At 49.6% G+C, this 22379-nt stretch overlaps 1 protein-coding gene across 2 annotated transcripts in view; it reads left to right on the top strand.

The window, feature by feature from the left end:
- The first annotated feature begins 834 nt into the window (after window positions 1-834).
- The window catches only part of BICD2 (BICD cargo adaptor 2), a 55298-nt gene continuing 33753 nt past the window's right edge, over window positions 835-22379 (top strand). The window contains exon 1 of one of the 2 annotated variants that reach the window (XM_065946663.1): window positions 835-1222. In XM_065946663.1, coding sequence (XP_065802735.1) covers window positions 983-1222 — 240 coding nt within the window. In that variant the 5' untranslated portion in view covers window positions 835-982. The remainder of the gene's footprint in view (window positions 1223-22379) is intronic. The other variant, XM_065946664.1, reaches the window with a different exon arrangement.

Below are 22379 nucleotides of genomic sequence, written 5' to 3'. Positions count from 1 at the left end.
GCACCATCTCGTGATATTCCAGCCAAAAGGCATAACCTACTCTAACCCTGGGGAAAGCATCCGTGTGTACATCTCTGGCTTGCACGCCTCAGAAAGGTCAAGGTCATGAAGACAAAGAGCAGAGTAAAAACAGCTGACTGCCGTTTGAGTGACCCAGGACCAGGTCCTGGGCTGGAACCATGCTACAAGCGCAGGGACTCTTATGCTGGATTCGAGGCCGCGTCCGTGTCGACGGTCCTGAATTGGATCACTGTAGAGCGAATGGAGATGCCTAATTCTCAGGAAACACGCACGCGGCATTTTGTATTTAGCTGGATGGAAGGAGCCTCTTCTGCTAGTGGTTTGACCATTTCTCCCACTGGCTAAGGCCCGAACCAGCAGGTTACAGTCCTCACCGCCACCCGGCCCGCGGTTTCCCCGACGCTCCGGGCGCTCCACCTCTGGTGGTTCATACCGGTGGCCCGCTCCACCCATCCCCTGCCCGGCACAGTGCGTACCCTCCCCAGCGACCCACCTAGCCACCGACCCCCGCCTCCCAGGCCTTGGGGCTGGCACCGGAAAACACGTTTCCAGCTCCGCGACGGCTGACACGCCGACCAATCACGGGCGGGGGCGGGAGGGCGTGGGGAACTACGGGCCTTGTAGTCGGCGCGGCGACTGGACTACGACCCCCACAATGCTCCGCGCGGCGACGGCGGAGGCTACGGAATTGGAAGGGGCCGCCCGGCTCGGCCCGGGCCAATCACGGGCGGGGGAAGACGGGCGCGGGGCACGACCGGCCTTGTAGTTGCCGCAGGCGGGACTATGGCCCCCACAGTGCCCCGCGCAACCGCGAGCTCACTGCGGCTGCGCGGCGGCGACGGCGGCGGCGGCGGTGGCGGCGGCTGCGGCCGGGTTGCCGTCGGGCGGGGCGGCGGCGGCGGACCGGAGTCTTGTCTGAGCCTCCGACGGAGCGAGTGGTGCGACTCGGGCCGTAGCCACCATGTCCGCGCCGTCCGAGGAAGAAGAGTACGCGCGGCTCGTGATGGAGGCGCAGCCGGAGTGGCTGCGCGCGGAGGTGAAGCGGCTGTCGCACGAACTGGCCGAGACCACGCGTGAGAAGATCCAGGCGGCCGAGTACGGGCTGGCAGTCCTCGAGGAGAAGCACCAACTCAAACTGCAGTTCGAAGAGCTCGAGGTGGACTACGAGGCCATTCGCGGCGAGATGGAGCAGCTCAAGGAGGTAAGGAGCAAGGGCGGCTGGCGCCACGCCCTCCGCGCCCCCCGGCTGTTTCCGACTCCGGATCCGGATCCCTCATCCCACCTAGCTGACCTCCTCACCGACCCCAGAATCGGCCCTTGACCCGAGCCAAGAAGGCACCCCCCGAGGCAGCCGCCGACCCAGGCCAAACTGACCCCTTACCCCGAGTTAGGTCGACCACCAGCCGACTGCTGACTCCGGGCCGACCAGACCAGCACCGGGGCACCCAGGGTCAGTATGCTTGGCCGTCCCGGAGGCGGCCCTGCGGTGGATAAAGGGCCTTAGGTGCGGTGGGCGATTTGGGTTCTAGAAAGCCTGGCCTCCGCGTCAAGGGCTGCGGTGGAGCCTGGTGGTCAGCCTTTCTGCTCTTGATCGCAGGTCTCGGGCACGGTGGGGGTGGTGTTCTCTGCGGTGTTTGACTTTCCAGGTAGCGGGGATGGGGGCGTGGGATGGATGCAGGTGGCCGGCTGGGAAACACCAGGCTTGTGTCTCCAGCATTTCTATGTATATCTTCTCCGGTCTCTGGGCGCAGCTGCCTTCAGCGGTTTCAGCGTCTTGTGTGAGCGCCAGGACACCAGGAAAGGGTCAAGTTGGGGTCTTGCCTTGCATGTGGCCATCACAGCTGGCCGGGGTATCCCACAGGCCTTCCCCATGCTCGGCTCTCTGACCACCCTGCTGGTTACTTCTCTGGGATACAGTGTTCTGTCCTCTTCCTGTCCTAGTTGCCCATCCAGGCCCTTTCCCAAAGTTGAGGGACACATCTGTAGATTTTTGTCACAGGTGTAGCCTTATCTTTCCTGTGATATTTTTACTCTGGGATGAACAGGTTGGATTACTCGGCTACCAAGAAATCTTAACAGTGGTAAAACTGGGCAGTCCTTCCCTGAAGTGGTCCTCTTAGATGATTTTAAACACCATTTCCTATCTCAGTCCTTCTTGACTCCCCAGCCTTGTTGTAGGGGTGGGAAGGGAGAAGTTGCTTTCTGGGTGGACACTCAGGTTTGGACCCAGGTCTAGCCCCTTACTGGTGATGGGGCTATGAGCATGAACCTTCTCCCACCGCACCATCTCACTCAGAAAGGGTTCATCTGAGAGATATTTAAAAAGGCTAGAGAAGGTGTCAGATATTTAGCCTGTCATTGTCTGAGATAGTCTTCTACTTCCCTACTTGATTCTTCCCTTGTCCAGGTGGACTCTTGGCCCTTGGTCTCAGGATCCACCACATTTGCTCTTCTCCAGCTGCCCACCTCCCAGCAGCCCGCTGCCGGTGGCCTCAGGCAGGTCCTGGAGTGTTTTGAGTCTCCGGGCCTCACTCAGGAGACCAGTCAGGTCCCCTTCTGATAAAGAAGGGAGTTAATGCAGGAACGTACTTAAATCTGTGCTTGGTGGAACAAATGCTCTGTTAGTACCTGTAGAAGACAGATAGCGTACCCGAGGAGGATGATTGTGTAGCTCCTTCAACTCGAGGTCTTGTATGTGTCAGCAGGTATTGGTACCTCCTCCAAGCCAGCCTTATCTGGCACTAAATCTACTAGAGGGGTGATATGTAATCCCTCTGGCAAAACCTCATCTTGGTGTATGGGATAGGGGAATGATGGAGGGAGGCTTAGGGGCCTTGAGAAAATGAAGTGGGAGCATCTTAGGTTCGTTCACCTTCTCTGCAGCTCAGAGGGGAGCCTGGCCTTCCCCAGCCCCTCCCCTCAGAGTCTGTTCAGATGGAAGTCTTAGCCGAAGCTAGAGGAAGGTGCGTTAGAGCCTCAGTAGATATTGCCAGAAAGCTCACATCAGTTTACTCAAAGTCATGTCAGCCTAGGCTCTTGTCAGCCTCTCTAAGTCTTTGTATTGTTATACTTCAAAGTATTACCTCTTATTTTAAAAAATAAAGAATTGGGGACTTCCCTGGTGGTGCAGTGGCTAAGACACCTCTCTCTCAATGCAGGGGGCGTAGGTTCGACCCCTGATTAGGGAACTAGATCCCAAATGCTGCTTCAAAGAGACCCAGTGCAGCTAAATAAATAAAAATAATTTGAAAAAAAAGATCAAGATTTAAGGAGACAATATTGGATCTTTTGGATCTTTTTTTAATTTTATTTTTTCTCCTGTAGAGAGATGAGCCATCTTCATTCTTTTTTTTTTTTTTTTTATCTTCATTCTTTTTAAAGCTTTATTTCTTTAACTAAAGTGGGTTCAGTTACTAACAAATTGTGCCACAGAGGTACCTGTATTCCTGTTTAGCATTTGTAGATAATATTGGCTTGAGGGAGGGAAGCTGACTGGCCTATCCCAGGTGACTGGGTTTGTGACCAGACCTGAAGAGTGCCCTGTGCAGGGCAGTGGTGCTGGCCTTTCTCACTTGGTAAGTGTATGTGTGTCCACGTCCTGCTGACACCATGGGATTAGGGAGGAGGGGTACCAGTGGCTCGTTTTGCTAGTGATTGAGCCTGGCTTAGTAAGGGCCCTGTCTGTCCCAAGTTCTGCTGTGTCCTTTCCCCACCATGGTGGGGAAGAGAATCGGATAAATTTTGGTCAGCCATGTGGTGTTTCCGGTCCTTAGTGGCCAGGGAACATCTGGCTCTGTGTCCTCAGCTGCAGTTTGAGGAGGGCAAGGGTGCTGGGCTGACAGTTGCTGCTTGCAGGGCTCAGGTAGGTACCGGGAGTGGGTAGCTCTTTGGAATGTGAGGGTTTGGTTTGGAATGTGAGGGCCAGTGGCGGGGATCCCATCCTCGTTCGGCTTCCAGAGAGAGCAGGAAGACAAGGTCTGGACGTCCTTGCTGGCTTCTGTGCTACCTCAGGATCTTGGCTGTGCAGTATACTTACGTCCCAGGGAACCCAGGGGTGGAATTTGGTGAGCTGCAACCTGTCACAGGCTGGGACTGGTGCCTGGCACACAGTAAGTGCTTACTCAGTAAGCACACACAGTAAGTGTGTGCTGGCTGGTATCTTCAGCTTCTTCCTTCCGTCTGCCTCACCCAAGCCTGGATACCCTCCCTGCTGTCCCTGTCATCACCTTGTCCCTACTCCTTGCGGGGTCTGGAGTGGCCCCACTGCGTCTCCTGGAGCGCAGCCTGAGCCTCTGGCCTGCTCAGCCTGCACTGCTCCCCTGCCTCCTGATTGCCTTCGTGGCCCTCACTATCCCTGCCTCTTCCCAGTCTTGGATCTTGGAAGTCCTGCCTGCCCTTCAAGGCCTGGATGCTTTTCAAAGCCTCCTCTGGACTTGTCTGAGCCCAGCCTCCAGGTGAGCCCACCTGGGTATCCCTCTCATCCTGTAGGCTCAGCAGCCGCATGAAGAACTGTGGCAGAGCTGGTGAGAGCAGCTGCTCTGTCCTTTTTGCTTCCTTCTTCCCATCTCTCCTGTATCATAATTTCTGCTCTCAGAGGATGGGGAAACCAAGGTAGGGACGGGTGTGAGTGTCTGAGGAAGGTCCAGTAGCTCAGACCAAATTGGAAGTGGTCCTTGGACACCAGATTCCTCTCCAAGTCTATAGAAGTCCCAGCCGTGAGCTGGCTCCAAAGGAGGGTGATGTGAGGGCTGGCTGTGAGCTGGCTCCAGAGGAGGGTGATGTGAGGGCTGCTGCCCAGGCTTCACCCCTGTCGATGAGTGGCTCTCGCCTCCCTGTGCTCCACCAACTCCTGCAGTCCTCACTCTGACTTTTGGGGTCACTACCCTATTATGTCTGTTGTACTCCTGTGGAGACCAAGGCACCAAGAAGTTGACTTTGACTCGAGACTGTGAGCCCAGGCAACCTGTCCCCAAGAGAGCGGACACCTGCGGAGGAGGGAAGGTAATGGGAATCCTCTGTGCAAGGTTCAACCTCCTGTTTGTCTTGGTACAGGAAAAGTCCTGATTTGGGCCAAACCCTGTGAGGATCCCACTTATCTGATACCACCCTAGAACTTGGAGCAGAGAGCCATTGGAGATTGGGAGGCTCTGGGAGTCCCCTGGGCCTCTCACGGCAGCTGTGTGGTCGTCTGCTGTTAGCATGGAGAAGCCTGGCTTGGGATAGAAGTTAAGTTCCAGGGAGTCCTGGAGGTGCTGAGCTGGCCCTGCCCCCAGGGATCTGACTGCTGGGAGAGGCAGCTACCAGCATCCAAAGGCAGTGACCACGTGGCCCACTGTGTCTACATTGCTGGGCACGCCCCACTTTCCTGCCTGTAGAGCTTGTATGTGGTGTGGCATTGTGAAGCAGTCTTGAGGGCTCTTCCACTTTTAAAAACTCCCGAGACTCCCATGTCACCTGGCATTCTGTTTTCCTTCAGGCCACGGCGGGTGAGCAGCTGTGTCCCTCAGTGTTGTGGGGTGTGGCTGTGGGCAGGTGGATGGACGCACTTATAAGGAGCTTCTTTTCCATGACTGGTGCAGGAGGGAGGCCAGGCCTGAGAGTGGCGCTGCCTGGGCAGGCGAGGAGGTGCTCCATGTGCTGCCGAGGGCTGTGGTTTCCGCACTCTGGCTCCAAGGGGGCAATTGCACCCTGCCTGGGCCCTCAGGAGCTATGTGGCCCCAGAGGAATGGCTCTGCCCTCAGGCCAGTGTCCCCGGGGCACTTGGGCAGGTAGTGGCTGAGGCTCCGTGTGTTTGAGCAGCCGCCTCAGAGAGGGCTGTGGCAAGGCAGACACAGACTCCTGCTGGGCCTTCCCCGCTCAGGGAGCCCAGCCCCTTCCTGTGAAGTGGGAGATCAATTTACCCTTGTCAGCCTGGGGCAGCCACTCCTCAGTCAGACCCACTTCTCCACATTCGTGCACTGGATAAAGGGCCGGTACACACACTGAAGGTAAAGAAAGATTTGGTTTCTTAGTGAAGTGAAAGTGGCTAGTGGGCAGAGGCTAGATGAGACCCTCCTGGGCCTCAGGCCCCATATTGTCCACTGTTGGAGTGTGGCCCCTTGAGTTACTCCCCAGAGCCAGGAGTGCCCAGTGTGACCTTCTAACTGCTGTCCTGGGCATCAAACCTTTTCGTTCTGGCTCTGCTCTGCCCAGGGAGGGGGGCTGACAGATGGGGCTGTAGGAGCAGGGTGGGTGTCAGGGACATGTGGCTGAATGGACAGTCCGGCATCAGGTAGTTGATGGCATTAAGGAGGAGAAGACTGCTTTCTTTAGAGCTTAGTATGTTTTAAAAAGTTATTCCTTTACTTTTGCTGTTGTTCAATCCCTCAGTTGTGACCGACTGTGCGACACCATGGACAGTAGCACGCCAGGTTTCCCTGTCCTTTGCTGTCTCCTGGAGTTTGCTCAAACTCATGTCTATTGAGTTGGTGATACCATCCAACCATCTCATCCTCTGTTGCCCCCTTCTCTTGCCGTCAATTTTTCCTAGCATCAAGGTCTTTTCCAGTGAGTTGGCTCTTCCCATTAGGTGGCCAAAATATTGGAGCTTCAACTTCAGCTTTCCTCCTTCCAATGACTATTCAGGGTTGATTTCCTTTAGGATTGACTGGTTTGATCTCCTTGTTGTTCATGGGTCTTCTCCAGCAACATAATTTGAAAGCATTAGTTCTTCAGTGCTCAGCCTTCTTTCTGGTCCAACTCTCACATCCGTACATGACTACTGGAAAAACCATAGCTTTGATTAGATGGACCTTTGTCAGCAAAGTGATGTCTCTGCTTTTTACTTAACTATTTTTAAATTAAGCGAAGAGATGTCATGCAGCCATACACATTTTTATTCATATGCTATTAATGAGATCATTGCCAATACATACCTTATTTTCCTTAACTATTTGATATCTCTGCTTTTTAATATGCTGTCTAGGTTTGTCATAACTTTTCTTCTAAGGAGCAAGAGTCTTCTAATTTCATGGCTGCAGTCACTGTCTGCAGTGATTTTGGAGCCCAAGAAAATAAAATCTGTCAGTGTTTCCATTTTTTCCCCATCTATTTGCCATGAAGTGATGAGACTAGGTCCCATGGTCTTAGTTATTTGAATGTTGAGTTTTAAGCCAGCTTTTTCACTTAAAAACATCAGTTTCACATGATACATCCTCTTTCACTTTCGTCAAGATCAAAAAGTAGAAATGAGCATGTCTCTATAGAAATTATAGAATATGTATGGAGGACTACTGGGTATTTCTGCTTGCCAGCTTTTTCTTCCTATATGTGTGTGAGATACATATGATATTATAAAAACCAGAAAGTGCTTTGGGCATCTATAACAGTTGTTTTTAAGGAGACACAGGATTTGGAGTTAGTCTCTGAGTTACAGAAAAGTAGGTTTCATTCAACTGGATGAAGATAATGAAGATTTCCATGGGTTTGGAAGGTGCTATGCACATCCAGTCTATTGTATCATGTGAAATAATGGTTGTGGTTTGAGTTTTATGGGTTTGCTTTTTGAAAGCAGTTCCCCTCCTAAAGGGTTTCCATCTTTAGGGGATGTTTTATGCACAACCAGAGCAGAGACATTGGCCTGCATGTTTTCCTACCCACTTTGGCACCTCCAGCTTTGGCAGTCTCCATTCTGTGCCTCACTTCTGTAAGTACATTGATGTGTTGTGCTGAGAAGATAACTTTTTTTTTTTAAATAAAACATAATCACAGATTAATTTTTACACCTCACAAGATTAACAGTGATTCCTTAATGTTGTCTTTTATCTGGTCAGCGTTTGGATTTCCCTGTTCGGTTCATAGTCGCTTTACTGAATTGTTGTACTGCATTATAAAATCCCTGTACTTTACCTATTCAACACTGCTCCACCCCCAAAAAGAACCCATGGCAACCATTGATCCTTTACTTTTTCTGTAGTTTTCCCTTTTCTAGAATGTCATGTAATTGAAATCATACAGTATATAGCCTTTTTACATTGGGTTCTTTCACTTAGCGACATGCATTTAAGATCGATCCATGTGTTTTCATGGCCTGATAGCTTGTTTTATTTAAAAAAATCACAGAATTGTTTAGATGTACCATAGTTTGTCTATTCATTCAAACTGGGCATCTTGATTACTTCCAGTTGGGAGTGTTTCTGACAAAGCTGTTATAAAGTATCCATGTGCAGGTTTTGTGTGAACATAAATTATCAATTCTTAGGCAAACACCAAAGAGTATGCAACTTTTTGGATCATAGGGTAAGAGTATGTTTAGTTTTGTAAGAAATCGCCTTGCAGATGCTCCGCTAGTCTGTATTCCTGCCAGCAATGAATGAGAGTTCCTGTTCTGTCTCCTCACCTGCATTCGGCATTGCCAGTGTTTTGGCTTTCATCTACTAGAGTAGGTGTATGGGGGCATCTCATAGTTCTCATTTGCATTTCTCTGCTGACATGTGATGTGGAACATGTTTTCATGTGCTTGCTTGCTGTTTGTATATCTTCTTTGTTGAGGTGTCTGTTCTGATCTTTTGCTGATTTTAAAATTGAAATAATAAAAAAAAACTGAAATATTTGTTTTCTTATTATAGATTTTTAGAGTTCTTTATCTATTTTGGATACAAGTCCTACTTTTCAAATTTGTAACCTAGTGATTTGACTTTTCATTCCCTTAACAGTGTCTTTCACAGAGCAGTTTTTAATTTTAGTGCCATTTTGCTTTCATATTAAGATTGTCATCACCAAACCTAATGTCATGTAGATCTTTTCCTATGTTTTTGTCTAGAGTTTTGATAAATTTTGCCTTTTATATTTAGATCTTAGATCTCTGGTTCATTTCAGGTTGGTTTTTGTAAGAGTATATAGTCTGTGTCCAGGATTCTTTTTTTTTTCACATGGATGTACAAGTTCCAACACCATTTGTTGATGAGACTGTACTTTCTTTATGAAGTTGTTTTTTTGCTCCTCTGTCAAAGATCAGTTGCCTATTATGTGTGTGGGTCTACTCCTGGGAGTTCTGTTCTGTTCTGTTCTCTTGATCTGTGCAATTATCCTTTTTCTAATACTCTACTCTCTTGATTGTATGTTGCTGATTTTGTTAGGTTTGTGTCCTTTGTATGTGTTAGTGGTGAATCTTCCACTTAAGGCCTGTGTTTTTTGTTGTGTGACTCAGCACAACTGAATGGCGTCTGCTGGCCTGGGTCTTCAGTCCTGCGTTGGCAGGACTGGTCCTGGTCATCATCAATTGATAGTCTTTTTTTTTTTTTAATCTTGAGGAAAAGTAATAGAGTGCAAATTGTTAAAAACAAAAATCACTAGTACCGTTTGGTTAGGTTTTTGATAGAAGATGAGAAGTGAGACTTCTCTGTGTCTTTTTAAGATGGTCCACGTTCTCCTCTGCTTGAGCAGCTCAGTTAGGGCTGTCTTTACCCCTGAGAATTCACCTGGAGAATTGCCTAACCTACTAGCTTTATGCATTTGACTCAGGAGTTAGGGGAGAGGTGTGGACTCAGTCACTGCTCAGACCTGGGCATTTACTAGCTGCTTGCCCCACAGGCAGAAGCTGGCTGCCAGGTCCCTCCAAAAGTGTGACAGATGTGTTCCTTTCTGGGCTTCAGATGCCTTCTCTGTTATCTCAGGTGCTCACCACCTGTGTAAGCCCCTTTCTAGCCTGTCAGGCCTCTAGGTCTGGCCCTTCCTGTGGTGCTAGGGCCAAACTCCACCCTAAAGATGCCAGGCTTTCCCCATGCCCGCTCCTCCTCTTTACCATCTTTAGGACAGGTCTTCGGGACCCATTGATAGATTTATGGTTGGTGTGGGTGGTGCTCCACATGCCAGGCTGCCAAGTCTACATCTCCCGCAGACTCTCACTGCAAAGCACACCTCTTTTCCCTCCTGTTCTCTCAGCATCAGTCTCACCTCCACTGTGGGATGGCCCTTTGTGCCTGTGTTGGTTGAAGGCTGGATCACGTCTCTGTTTTCATGACCCGCAGAAGGCTGTGAGGCATTGGAGAAGGGAGCATGCCTGGGCCAGAGGCACAAGGCGGAGGGTCAGGGTCTGACATGGCACTTTCTTTGGCCGTGGTTTGCACAGTGGCTGCTGCAACCTGAAACAGTGTTGGTGCTGTTGTGACTGGGCTGAGCAATGGCCCCAGGTAATCTACTGGTGGTGTCCAGGATGAGTCACTTGTGTTAGGCAGTGGGCTCTCGTGCCTGAACTATGTGTGCATGTATGTGCGTGTGTTCACATGTGTGTGAGTGTGTCACAGCACAGGAAGGATCTCTGCAGCCTCACTCTTTGGGTGACCTTGATATGTGGAGGGTGGAGGAGCAAGGCTGAGGGAAAAGGTACCTGGCTTCAGTATAGGGTCTCAGCTGCCCACTCAGCCTCAGGTTCTCACCTCTTCATGAGCAGTCAGCATCCTTGGTTCCTCAGGCTGTGTTGGTCCTTAGTGGCATTGGTCCTCAGGGTATCCGAGATTTACCCTGCAAGGGTGATTGTGATGGAATGCTGGACATGGGGGACACTTGGCCAAGACACCTCATCTTACCTTGCTGCAGCTACTAACAGGCCCGTCTACCTTCCAGGGCAGATGTGAGCATCGAATCATCGTTACAGCCATGCCCATGGTTCCATAGGCTCCAGTCTCGTCCCCAGAACTGCAGACCTCTGGGTTCTTGGCAGGAACACAACTTGAGTTACAGGGTCTTTGGCTGCTTGCTGACTGTGAGCCTTGTTGGATGTCTCTTCCTAAATGGCGCTAATAATATGAAGACATGTTGAGATTAGAGATGAGGTAAGAAACCCCAGTCAACTCTCCTGGTGTTTCCAGCCCAGTATAGTCCTGGCTGTGCTGCCTGCTCAGTGTCTTCTGAGGCTTGGGACAGATGGCAGCTGGACAGCTCCCCCCAACTGCAGGCCATTCAATAGAGGTTTGTGTCTGGCAGCCAGCTGCCGTGGAAGACAAGAGCTTGTCCAGGACCCAGGATTGGCAGATGAACCAGGGTCTATAGAGACTGCCACCAACTACAGGGCTCAGCTGGCCAGAAGCCTGTCTGCTGACATTGGGGCAATTAGGGTGTAATCTTCTCTAAATGACACCCAATTCTGGCTAAATCCCTCCTGCCCAGGAGTGGATTCTCAGTTTTCTAAAAGCAGCTTAGTGTTTGGACACTGCCCAGGGCAGCTGGGGTTTGTGGTTGGTGATGGGATGGATGTGGGCCGGGGGGACGGACATGGGGAGTTGGGGTGTTCCCTGTGTGGCACCGATCCTTGAGTCCAGTTCTTCTGATCCCTACAGCCAGCGTGCAGATGCTCTGATGAGAAACTGAGACCGGAAGCCACACAGTGGGAAGGGCAGGCCAGTGGAGAACAGCTGTCACGCATGTGCCCCTCCTAGGCCTTTGGAGGGGCTCTAGGACAAGGGTGGGCCATGGCATGCTGATGTGATGGATGAGAATTGTCTGCCGGACGGGGTGTATACAGGTGTGCTTGAAGCATCAGTTCCACTGCAGTTCCCAGGTGGAGCCCCCATGTCCAGGAGGCCCCCACTCTCTCCTGCAGGGGGATTTGTGCAGCCTTCCCAGGTGCCTTACTGCCTTCCTGCCAGATGAAAGCTGTTGGGCCAATTTGGAACCCAGCTCCACCCTCACGCCACCCCTTCTCCAGCACATCTTGCTTTTCCCAGGACACCCCAGTTCTGGGAACTACTTTGCTGCAAAGAAGTAAAGTGGTTTTTGGAGTGAGAAGCCCTGTGGTGCCACTCGGGGGAATCATCTGACTTAGCATAACCATGGTTTGCTCACCTGTGAGATGGGAGTGTTAAGTTTATGCTTTGCGTGGCTGTGTGAAGATCAGATGAGATTCACACCCATCTCTGTCTCTTTTGGGTGGTAGCCAGGCCTTCCCAGGCTGCCTCCCAAAATGCTTAGGGGCCTGGGGCCATGCCTGCCACCACCTGTCTGTTCTGGAAACCTGTGAGCTAGGGAAGAGCGAGTGGGTCTGGTATAGGTCCTTGTTGGAGTGGAAGGTAAGAGCGGATAGGAAAAGCTCGCTGAGGGAGGTGAGCTGAGGTCTCTCATGGAGCGCACATGGGGTCCTTTTGTGCAGGTTTGCAGATCTGTGGGGGCCTGTGTGGGGAATGGGTCTGTTTCTGGTGTCTCAGCTGACTTGGTTCCAGTGGAGGCCCATGTGGAGCCGGTGTGGTGTATTGAATTTCCTGCATGCCAGGGTCACCTGGGAACGTTCAGAAATTCCAAAGCATTGGCCACACCCAGAAGGATCAAAACAGTTTCAGGGTGGGACATGGCATCAGAAGTTTTCATACTTCTGGAAGGATCCCAGTGGGAAGATGAGTTTAAGAAACCCATCGTGTCACTGCAGCTTATGTTAGGGATCTGAACTTTCCCTGGTCACGTGGGTGGACTGTCATTCTGCACTTTTGTGGTTGCAGAACTTAATTGCATCTCTCTACCTTGGTACACAGTCAGGGCCCAGGAAAGCCCTTGGCTGTGTTCATGCGCTGGCGGGAAAGCCTGCCTCTTTGCTTCCCATGGCTAGGTGGTGGGCCACCAGCTGCCCTGGGCTGGCCCTGGAAAGTGTGCATAAGCCACAGGCAGACCCAGGGAGAGGGGTGAGCCTCAGAGCGATTCCTGCTGCCAAGTCACTGGGGGTGTATCTCCTGCTGGCTGGGGAGGGGAGGTAGAGAGGAGATGCCTGCAAGGCCCGTTTACCAGCTCCCGCAAGCACCAAGCCTCACCCAGCATCCCTACTACCTGTTCATTCACTGGACTGCTGTCCCTGTCCACCCATTGCTGATGTGGTCTTGTCACCCTCTGCAGGGCCCCCACATCCTCCCTATTCTCCAGGCATTCCACATATATTTACTGAGCACCAGTCATTTGCCGGGCTTGGGCTGGCCGACTAGGCCTGTACCCCATTGAGGAGGCAGAGACTCAGTTGCCAGGCGTGGGGTGCCCTCTGTGCACCCCTGCTTGCATTCCCACTCGCCACACCCACTTTCCCTGTGTGAGAAGCCACCTCACCCCCACCACCCTGGCCTGCGCTAATGTATCCAGTCCAAAGGCAGGTTTGAACCCTGCCTTCCCCCAGCCCAGCTCTCTGCATCTGTGAGCTGAAATGACAGAGCACCAGCCCTAGGGTGGTTTTCTGTGGGGAAGGTGGCAAGTCCCAGGGTAGCCCCAGCACTTTATTTTCCTACCTGTTCCCTACTGTTCCCGGGACTGATTGACCTGAGTTCATGCCCTGCCTCAATCCAGGCTCCCTTGATGGCTGGTGACACCCCAGTCTGAAATATGGCTTGATGAGTACCCAGCAGAGATGTCACAGGGCTCTGTCCAGCCTTCCAGAGGGTTCTGTCCTTGAGTGGGAGCTTGGGCGTGTGGCCCCTCCACCCATGGTTTCTTTTCCTGGAAGTTGCTCCTCCTGGCCAGTTAGGTCTTACCCAGCTGTTGGAATTTGGCTGATTCACTGGGAGGTGAAGCTTCTCTTCTCTTCTAGTGGCAGAAGGTATTGTTCAGGTCCACCTCTGACAGATGTTTCTGGAGCAACAAATCTGACTGCTGTCCCAATGATTCTGTCTATAATTAGCTCTCATTTTAAAATTGAGGCATAATTTACTTGTTACAAGACACAGTTGTTTGCACTCCTGTGGCTGCCCTGCCTGAGGGTCATCCTCACATACCTTCCAGCTCACGTCATCCAGTGCAGCCCTGCTGGCCTGCTGCAGCACGTTCTGTTTTAGACTTACATGTTGATGGGCTACACCCAGGTGGCCTTTGGCTGGCTGCTGTGAGCCAGAGGAGGCATCAGAGCTGTGAGTGTTGGTGCTTGCTGTTCTCTCTGAGCAGTAGTGCCTGGGTCACCTCCCCTCGGAGGATGCCAGAGACCCCTGTTCAAGGCTCTATGTGGGCCTGCATCTCAGGTTCCTCGGTGGTACCCATGAACAGAACTCCTCTCCCTTTGTCCGGGACAGGTACACACAGATAGCCGCCCTGGTTCCCTGGCTAAAAGGCCAGCTCCTCTGCAGCCTCTGCCCCTTCTGCACTTCACCCTAATGCTTGAGGGTGGCTGGGCTCTGCCAGGAGGGAGATAATCTCCGTAAGTCATGTGAAGTAGGACCAGGAACCAGCATAACCAGTCTCAGCCAGATCTGGGAATTAATAAGCACTGCCCCAGTAAGCCGGAACATTTCAGATTCTAGACCTGAGACCACAGGAATGACTGGCAGGTGGGCCTGCACCTGGGAAGGGACAGTTTTGGCTCCTGGTGTGATTCTTAGGTGTGAGCAATGCAACAGCAGAGTTGTGGGTCCCATGCCGGTTCTGCCTTCCAACCTGTTACACTTCTTCCTGCCTTCTGTGGCGGTTCCACCTGGGAACTCATGTGGAGTTGCTTTTTCCCAGAGTTCAGTTTCTCACCTGGGAAAGAAGATCCCTCCTGTGAGAGAAGCTCATGGGCTCATGTTGGTGCAGACTGTGAAGTGCACAGGCCTCACGTTATTGCCAGCCCTCCTGGGCCTCTCCCAACTGTTTTCTGTCTTCCCTGCGCCCCTATCAAAGCTGGAAAGCAGGGCCCGAGAAAATGGGCCTTGGAGCCACTCTGTTTCTGAGTGCTATGTGAGCCGCAGCATCTTTTTCCAGGACATCTGTCCTGGCTGCATCCTCATTGATTGCCATCTGTAGCCCTTTTTATTCCCCTCTCTCCTACCCCATCCCTGGTCCAACCTGTACTTTGTAGCTGTTGTAACTTGTTTCTCTCCAGTTACCAACAAGGCTGTGTGCCTGTGTGGGGTGATAGGAAGCATATGGCCCAGAGTGAGCCTGCAGTCCAGTTTTTTGGTTCCATTTTCTGGCTAGACCTTACATACTTATATCAGGTTTTTGCTGAAGTGCAGTTATGGAAAGTTGATCTCTCATTGTGTCTCTGATAACTTCTGTTTCATTCGGAAAGAGTAATTGATCTCTCTGGGTTATATTCAGATCTGGGGTACATTTGGTTTGGGTTATGGGGCTTCCCAAGTGGCACAGTTGATAAGGAATCCGCCTGCCAGTGCAGGTATCGTGGGGCCAATCCCTGGGTCAGGAAGATCCCCTGGAGGAGGAAATGGAAACCCACTGCAGTATTCTTGTCTGGAAGATCCATGGGCAGAGGAGCCTGGCAGGCTACAGTCCAGGGGTCACAAAGAGTCGGACACAGCTGAGCAGCTGAGCACGAGCAGTTAATCTTACAGCTGTAATCACGTGCAGTAAAACACAGACTTTTAAGTCATGTACCCACGATCCCTGGGCACATTTGCACCCTGCTTTCGGTAATTTCTCATCACCAAGAGCGGTGGTAGCTAAGGTACTGAGCATCTCACCTCTAGCATTGTACATTTAGATAACATTTCAGGTACTGCTTCCTTTTCAATGATTTGATTCTGTTGGGTTGGCCAAAGATTCATTTGGTTTTTCCATAAGATGTTAAGGAACTGACTAAAGCTTTTGGCCAACCCAGTAAACTCTGTTTATCATAGTTTTGATAATGGTCATACAGTACTCTTTTAAAATTAAAATTAGTTTTATTAAAGTACAGAAACTACCCAGATCATATTTATACAGCTTGATGTCCCCATGCAGCTCTATGGATGGAGCAAGGAGCATGTTGTCTGCATCCCAGGGACTGTTCTGTGATGCTTGTCCAGAGGTAATTGTTCAGACTCTGCCCCATAAATTGATCATGCCCATTTTCAACTTACAGTAGGCAGTCCCACAGACTTTGGGTTTTGTGTGTTCACTCTGAATTTTGTATCTAGAGACATGAATTTGCAGATTGATAGCCCTCATTGCTGGTAGGGTTGCATGTGGACGCACCATGCTTGCTTCCCCAGGTTTGGGCTGTTAGATTCTGAGCCTCCGCACATGCATGTAGGCAGCACCCAGGGTGGCCACTGGTGTTGTCCACGTTAAATTCCAGGCTTTCTGGTCCATGTGTCCTAGTTGCCAGCCTGGTGCTAGCCTTCTCTTACCAGTGGACCTCTCCTGTGTTGACCTTGACCCTCTGTGAGGAGCCTGTTCAGGATCTTTACCAGTTTTTCTGTGGGGTGTCTAGTTTTTTCTTTCTGATGTGTCAGAGTTCGTGATGTAGTTTGGATATGGATCCTCCTGCCCTCCAGCAATAGGCCTACCACTGGTGTGATAGAAGGAGCTGGCGTGAGAGGGTAGGGATGGCCCAGAGTTACAGCTCTGCCTCTACCCAGGGTAGATGAGGCCTTGATGTGGCTTTGGCCTCTTGGACTCAGTTTCTTCCTTCATCAGCTGGGAACCAGAATTCTCCTGAGAACTTTAAGCTAGGCAATAAGTGAAATAATCGATTTAAGGAGAATTTTAAGAGTGGTAGCTATTGTTGCTAATACTAAATTATTTTAAATAGTAGGAGACCTTATACCTACTATAATGGCTAAAATAGAAAGACCAGTGATAACAAGCACTGACAAGGATGTGGAGAAATCAAAACCCACACTTGAAAAGAAAATAGTATGCTGCTTTGGCAAATCATTTGGCAATTTCTCAAAGTGTCAAACATAAAGTTATCATATATATGTACGATTAGTTCACTCCTACATACATACCCAGGGAATTGAAAATATGTGTCCACACAACTTGTATGTACGTGTTCATAGTAGTAGTATTCGTGACAACCCAAAAGGGGGAACAACCTAAATGTCCATCAGCTGATGAATGGATAAACACTTGTGGTCCATGCATACAATGGGATAGTATTTGGCAATAAAAAGAAGTGAAGTGCTGGTACACACTATAACATGGATGAACCTTGGATGCATTATGATCAGTGAGAGAAGCAAGTCACAGAAGATAACTTATTGTATGGTTCCCTTTATATGAAATATCCTGAATAGACAAAGCCATAGAGATAGAAAGTACACTGGTGGTTTTTAGGGTCTGGAGAAAGGGAGCTGGGGAATGAATAATAATGGGGAATGAAAGTGTGGGTTATGAAAATGTGAAATTAGATGATGATAATGGTTGCTCAATCTTGTGAATCTATTAAAAACTACTGAATGGAATTGTACATGTTAAATGGGTGAATGTTATGGCATGTGAATTATATCTTAAAGTTTTTTCAGTGGAAGCAAAGGGGAGACTGTCTCTGCTTGCTAAATCATCTGGGTAAACTGCACTATTGCCCTCACGTAATCCCAGAGCATTTGGGGCAGGTTCCTTTGCTTGATAGCTGTGCGGTCTAACATGTGAGCTACAAGTGACGGCTCAGGCACCTTACCCTTCTGCTTGGGTTCAGCCCTTTTCATTAGCTTATTTATCATTTTCTTTGAATAAGTCTTGGGCTTCTGGTTAAATTAGTATTTAAGGTTAAAGTCTAAGTGGTTGCAGTATTGCTGTTTTGTGTTTTTTGGCCACAAGGCATGTTAGGATCTTAGCTCTCTGACCAGGGATCAAACCTGCACCTCCTGCATTGAAAGGCGATGTCCTAACCCCTGGACCTCCAGGTAAGTCCCCTGGATAAAATCATCACCTGCAGACAATGTGGAATTAATCCTGTCTTCTCTTTCTTCCAGTCTCTGAAGTGTGGTAAGAAGTTGAGGTTATCTTGCCTTGAAAAGGAGTGACTCCAGTGCTTGTCCATTTTTTATTAATGCATTCTGTTCTTTGTTAAGTTAACTCTCATTTTAAATCTGTTTAGGTAGATTTACTGTAGCTGTTCTTTCTATGACATTAAGAAAGTAAGTTACACAACCATTTTTCTAAGACTCATGTTGAGGAGCAGGTTGAAAGCATCTTAGTGCAAATGACATTCTTAAATCCTTTCTTAACATTAGTTTATGGCAGGAATGTTGATAGTTCACTTTCTGACATATGTGTGGTTTATTTACTATGCAGGTAGATGCCAAATCAATATTTTTAAGTTGAATTAGTGCCTTTGGATTTGTGTTCCTGGGGCAAGTGAATGATTCTCCAGGTGAACTCTTGACTTCTGTTTGCTGAGATCTCACCCAGGTTTCTGCATGCATAGTCAGCTCAGGTGACCTGGAACACTCCCGCACCCCCGGCTTTTGAAGGAAGAATTTGTGGAGATCCCGTATGAGTTACAGGGTATCTGTTGAGCGCCCTTCCCTGTCCACATCCTGTCTTGTCCCCTGAGTGGACAGAGAAGTTCTGGCTTCCAGCCCTGCCACAGTGAATGTTATGTGGGTGGGGGTGGGGGAAGTTGTGATGGTGGTGGCGGGAAGGGACTGGCTTGCAGCTCCTTGATTTTAGGAGCTTGTGCTTTTGCATATGAATATAGTCATCATCAGGTTGAGAAAATACACTTAGTGGCTTTTTTTCTTTGGGGATTTTGTTATGTCACTTCCTCTTTATGAGACTTTTGCCTCATCTCTTTGTTCAGTTTCTGTTTTTATCATTAATATGTATTTGTAGTATAATCCCTCCTCCAACACAATAATGCTTTGGCAGTGATCCTCAAGTTCTGATATGAAATGTTTCTACTTTTTGTTTACTTGATTTCCTGTTGTTTGTTTTGTATACCCTCTCTGATACAGACATTATTTAAGAGATCATATTCCATGTGTTTGGGTGCGTACTGATGTATATTTTTTCTTAATACATGTATTTTATTGACGTATAGTTGACTTAACAGTGTTTCAGATGCACTGCAAGGTGATTCCGTTATACACATATTCATTTATTATTTTGAAATTATTTTCCATTATAGATTATTACAAGATAAATTGACTATTAGTTCCCTGTGCTGTACAGTAAACCTTTGTTGCTTGTTGGTATATTGGTATATCTGTTTTTTAAAAATTAGGAATCTAGCGTTCTATTCATACTTAGACAAGTAGAATCAAAATGTCATGTTTTTTAGTTGGGCAAAAATTCATAAGTTTTCTAAAATACATATACATATTACTTATATATATGTATGCAAAGTTTTTCTACTATACATGATAAAGGCTTGAGATAGAACATTTTAAAAAAAGAGATGGAGAAATTGGAAAACATAAGCTAAATGAGATGGGAGCACTGAATATGAAATAGAAAAAGTGAAACAAACTAGATAAAAGTAAAAGAATCTCATATAGTCGAGTTGTTTAAACATGACTGCTCATTAGAAACATCTGGAACTCTGGAGGGGAAAAAGCAATACATGGCCATTTGTATTTTTCAAAAATTTTCAAGATAATTCTGATATGCATCTGGATTTTTAAAAGTGATTACAGATTTTTCTATTAAGTCATTGTTTTGGTAATATAGAGTTCTGTTTTTTTCTGTTGACCAGTCATGATTCAATGGTGTTAAGTAATAGTTACACAATCACAGTAGTAAAAGATGTTTATCAGTTTTCACAATCGCCAGACAAAAAAATAAAAGATAATTACAATTGCAAGCCATAATGGGAGCATGATTAACCTAACAATATGACATAATTACATACAATTTGGGGGTGTCAAGCAGAGTGATGTGTTAACTGGAGCACATGCATTTTTCATCTGTTTTCATCTGCCCAGCCAGTCTGTGTTTTTTGGTTGGTGTTGTAAAATCTTTATCTCATGATAATATCTTAGAGCTTGTTATCTGTATACAGTTCACAGACTTGAGTCCCATTTTGAGGTTGATGAGTGAGGCTGGTGTGGTTTTTTGGGGCTGACAGCCTCACAGAGGGAGCGGGCCATAGGGTAATGCCTACGTGTGGCCCCGTCTCACAGGTCTCCCCATCGTGTCTTCTTTCTAGTCCTCAGAGTTGCCAGATTCTCTTTTAACTCAAGCAAGGGCTTAAGCCCTGTGGTTTGTATGTACTAGTTTTGGGGTAGAGAGGAGGCCATCAGCAGGCGCTATCTGTTGCATATTGTCTGCAACAGCCTGCACTGAACTTGAGTTACTGGTTCCTCTTCTCTACCTAGCTCCCTGAATAAGGTTTGGGAGAGAGGCCCGTTCCCAAGGCTGCTCTTCCCTTCCTCAGATCAGCAGACAATTACAGCTTTCAACTCATTAGTAAGTGCTCTGTGGCTGAGGTGGGGCTGAGCCTGGGCTGGCAGGTTCAGCAGGCCCAAGTGTGCCAGCAGATGGTGACCATGTGGAGTGATGACTGGAGGGACTCCTCCCTCCCTGAGCACCGGCTGTTGGTGGCCCAGCTCTGCCCCAGGCTGGCACTCTGCCCCTTGGGGTACTCAGCCCATACTCGCTCTGAGGAGCTGCTTCCCAGGGTGAGGTTCTGGTAGGGACACCACTTTGAACCAGAAAAGAAGTGAGGGGTGTTTTAGAGGCCCCTGATTCTGGTTGGGGGATAGAGAGGATGTGTGCTGACAATCACTGGTTACAGTAACCAAGACCATTGATGAGCTGAGGGTCGGAGGTGATTCTGTCCATTCATGTGGTTCCTAAGTATGTCAGGGTTTGTAGTCCTAGCTGGGACAGAATTGGGTCCTGAGGGCCTGACAGTGTGGGCTCTCCTGGTACCAGCGGCACCCTCCCAAGGCCAGACACTCAGGAAGCATGCTCTTGAAAGGTCCTTGTGAAGCTGCTGGTAGCACAGGAAGACATTGGGGGGTGGGCACATAATGATGGTCCTCAGTCCCTGATCCCAGGAAAAGGATTAGGCAGGAAGCCCAGCAGAGGGGCCAGGATGGGGAGCTGATAGGAGTTGGGAATTTCCGGGATGCCCCCACCCTGTTGCAGGCTGGTAGCTCTTCAAGAAGCTGTGGGAACTGCTCTGGGAGGGTGAGGCTGGATCAGCCCAGGAATTCCAACAACAAGGAAGTTGAGAATCCCAAACCCCAGCTTCATTGTGAAAACTGCTTCCTGGAAGGACACCTAACATCCTGGAAGTGCTCAGTCTGGTTCTCCTGGCTTGGCATGTGTTGCATTTGCTACATCAGATTGTTACCTGAAAAACTGGTAACTCTTGGTGGATGTTGGGCCAAAAGACACGGCCAGGCCAAAGAATGGGAAAGGAAGGATTTATCACTTGCAGTAAGTTAAGTAGAACACCATAGATGTTTCCCAAAGCAGTGTTGTGGGACCTGTGCCCTTAGCCAGGCAGGTTAGAGAGAAGCAGATGGAGCCTTTTGCCTGGAAAGTCCGTGAACTCCCCGTAGGCACCAGACTCAGTCCGCGTTGGTTGCTGACCCTAGTGTAGGCCATGAGGGCTGCTGTGTGGACCTCACACCCGTGGACTCAAGGCAGAGGCCCAGCATCATGCTAGCCTGCTTCAGCTTTCCCATTTAGCTCTGTTCCAAGACGACTTCAGTAGCAGAGTGAGACTTGGACCAGACGTGGGCCACAGGGCTACGTTGTGTTGACCTCTTCTCATCAGGTGGTCCGTGGAAGCCCGTTATCTGTAACTGTTATCTCTGCTGCTTTCTCTGAATCTTGGCCTTGTCGGGGTAGTGGGCCCTGAGTATCTGGTGGGGCCTTGGACCTGGTCCGGGATAACATAGCATGGGGCCAGGGGTTGACGGGCATCTCAGCATGTTGACGCTAATCAGAAGTGCTGGCTCTGGAGGCGTTGGTTCCTCCTGAGGCAGGAGGGAGGCTACCTGTCCACTGGTGCGTCCCAGCCCTTAGTGGAAGCAAAGGTTTGACTTGTTGCTTGAATGTCCTGATGGGAGTCTCATCCCTGGCAAGACCCCACCCTCATAAATGGTCCCCTAGTTGTCTCGCTTCTGGCACGCCCCTAGTTGAAACTGCTGCTCAGGGGCCCTGCACCTGTTCTATCCCCTCTGTGTCCTACTCTTCGGGTGCCTGAACCATGCTGCCCTCGACATACTGAGGTGGGTGGCTGCCCTGGGCAGCAAGACGGGTCGACCCAGAGCCAGAACTTTGTGACAGGAACTCATCCTGTCTTGTCTCTGAGGTCTCCTGCAGTGAGACTTCAGGCCTGAGGACGGGAGGGTCAGAGTGACCCAGGTCTCATTTACCATAGTGTGCAGGTGCCCTGCTCTCTGAGCTCTCACCGCTGTTCGCACTCCACAGAAACTAGTGGTGTGCCAGGTCACTTGGGGAGGCCCCCAGACCTGACTCCCATCCCACCCAGCTTCTCTGCTCCCCACTTGGGTCTTCCTGCCCAGGCTGTGCCCATGGTCTCTGAGTCTCCCAGCTGCCCCCTTCTCGGAAAGCGGCTTTTGGTGCTTGCCGGAGAGCCTGGACTTCCTACATGGCATGTGCTCACACTACTTCCTGAGCTGTGACCTCTCTTCCCACCAGATTTGGCTTTGAAATCTGCCCCTGGAGGCCGGTAACTTCCCTTTCTGGCCTGAAGCTTGCCCTGGGCACCCTCCCCATTTGGCACATGTAACCTCCCC

The sequence above is a fragment of the Muntiacus reevesi genome, chromosome 10 (genome assembly GCF_963930625.1).
Source record: "Muntiacus reevesi chromosome 10, mMunRee1.1, whole genome shotgun sequence".
In the NCBI taxonomy this organism is placed as follows: domain Eukaryota; kingdom Metazoa; phylum Chordata; class Mammalia; order Artiodactyla; family Cervidae; genus Muntiacus; species Muntiacus reevesi.
This window is presented reverse-complemented; position numbering and strand designations above follow the sequence as displayed.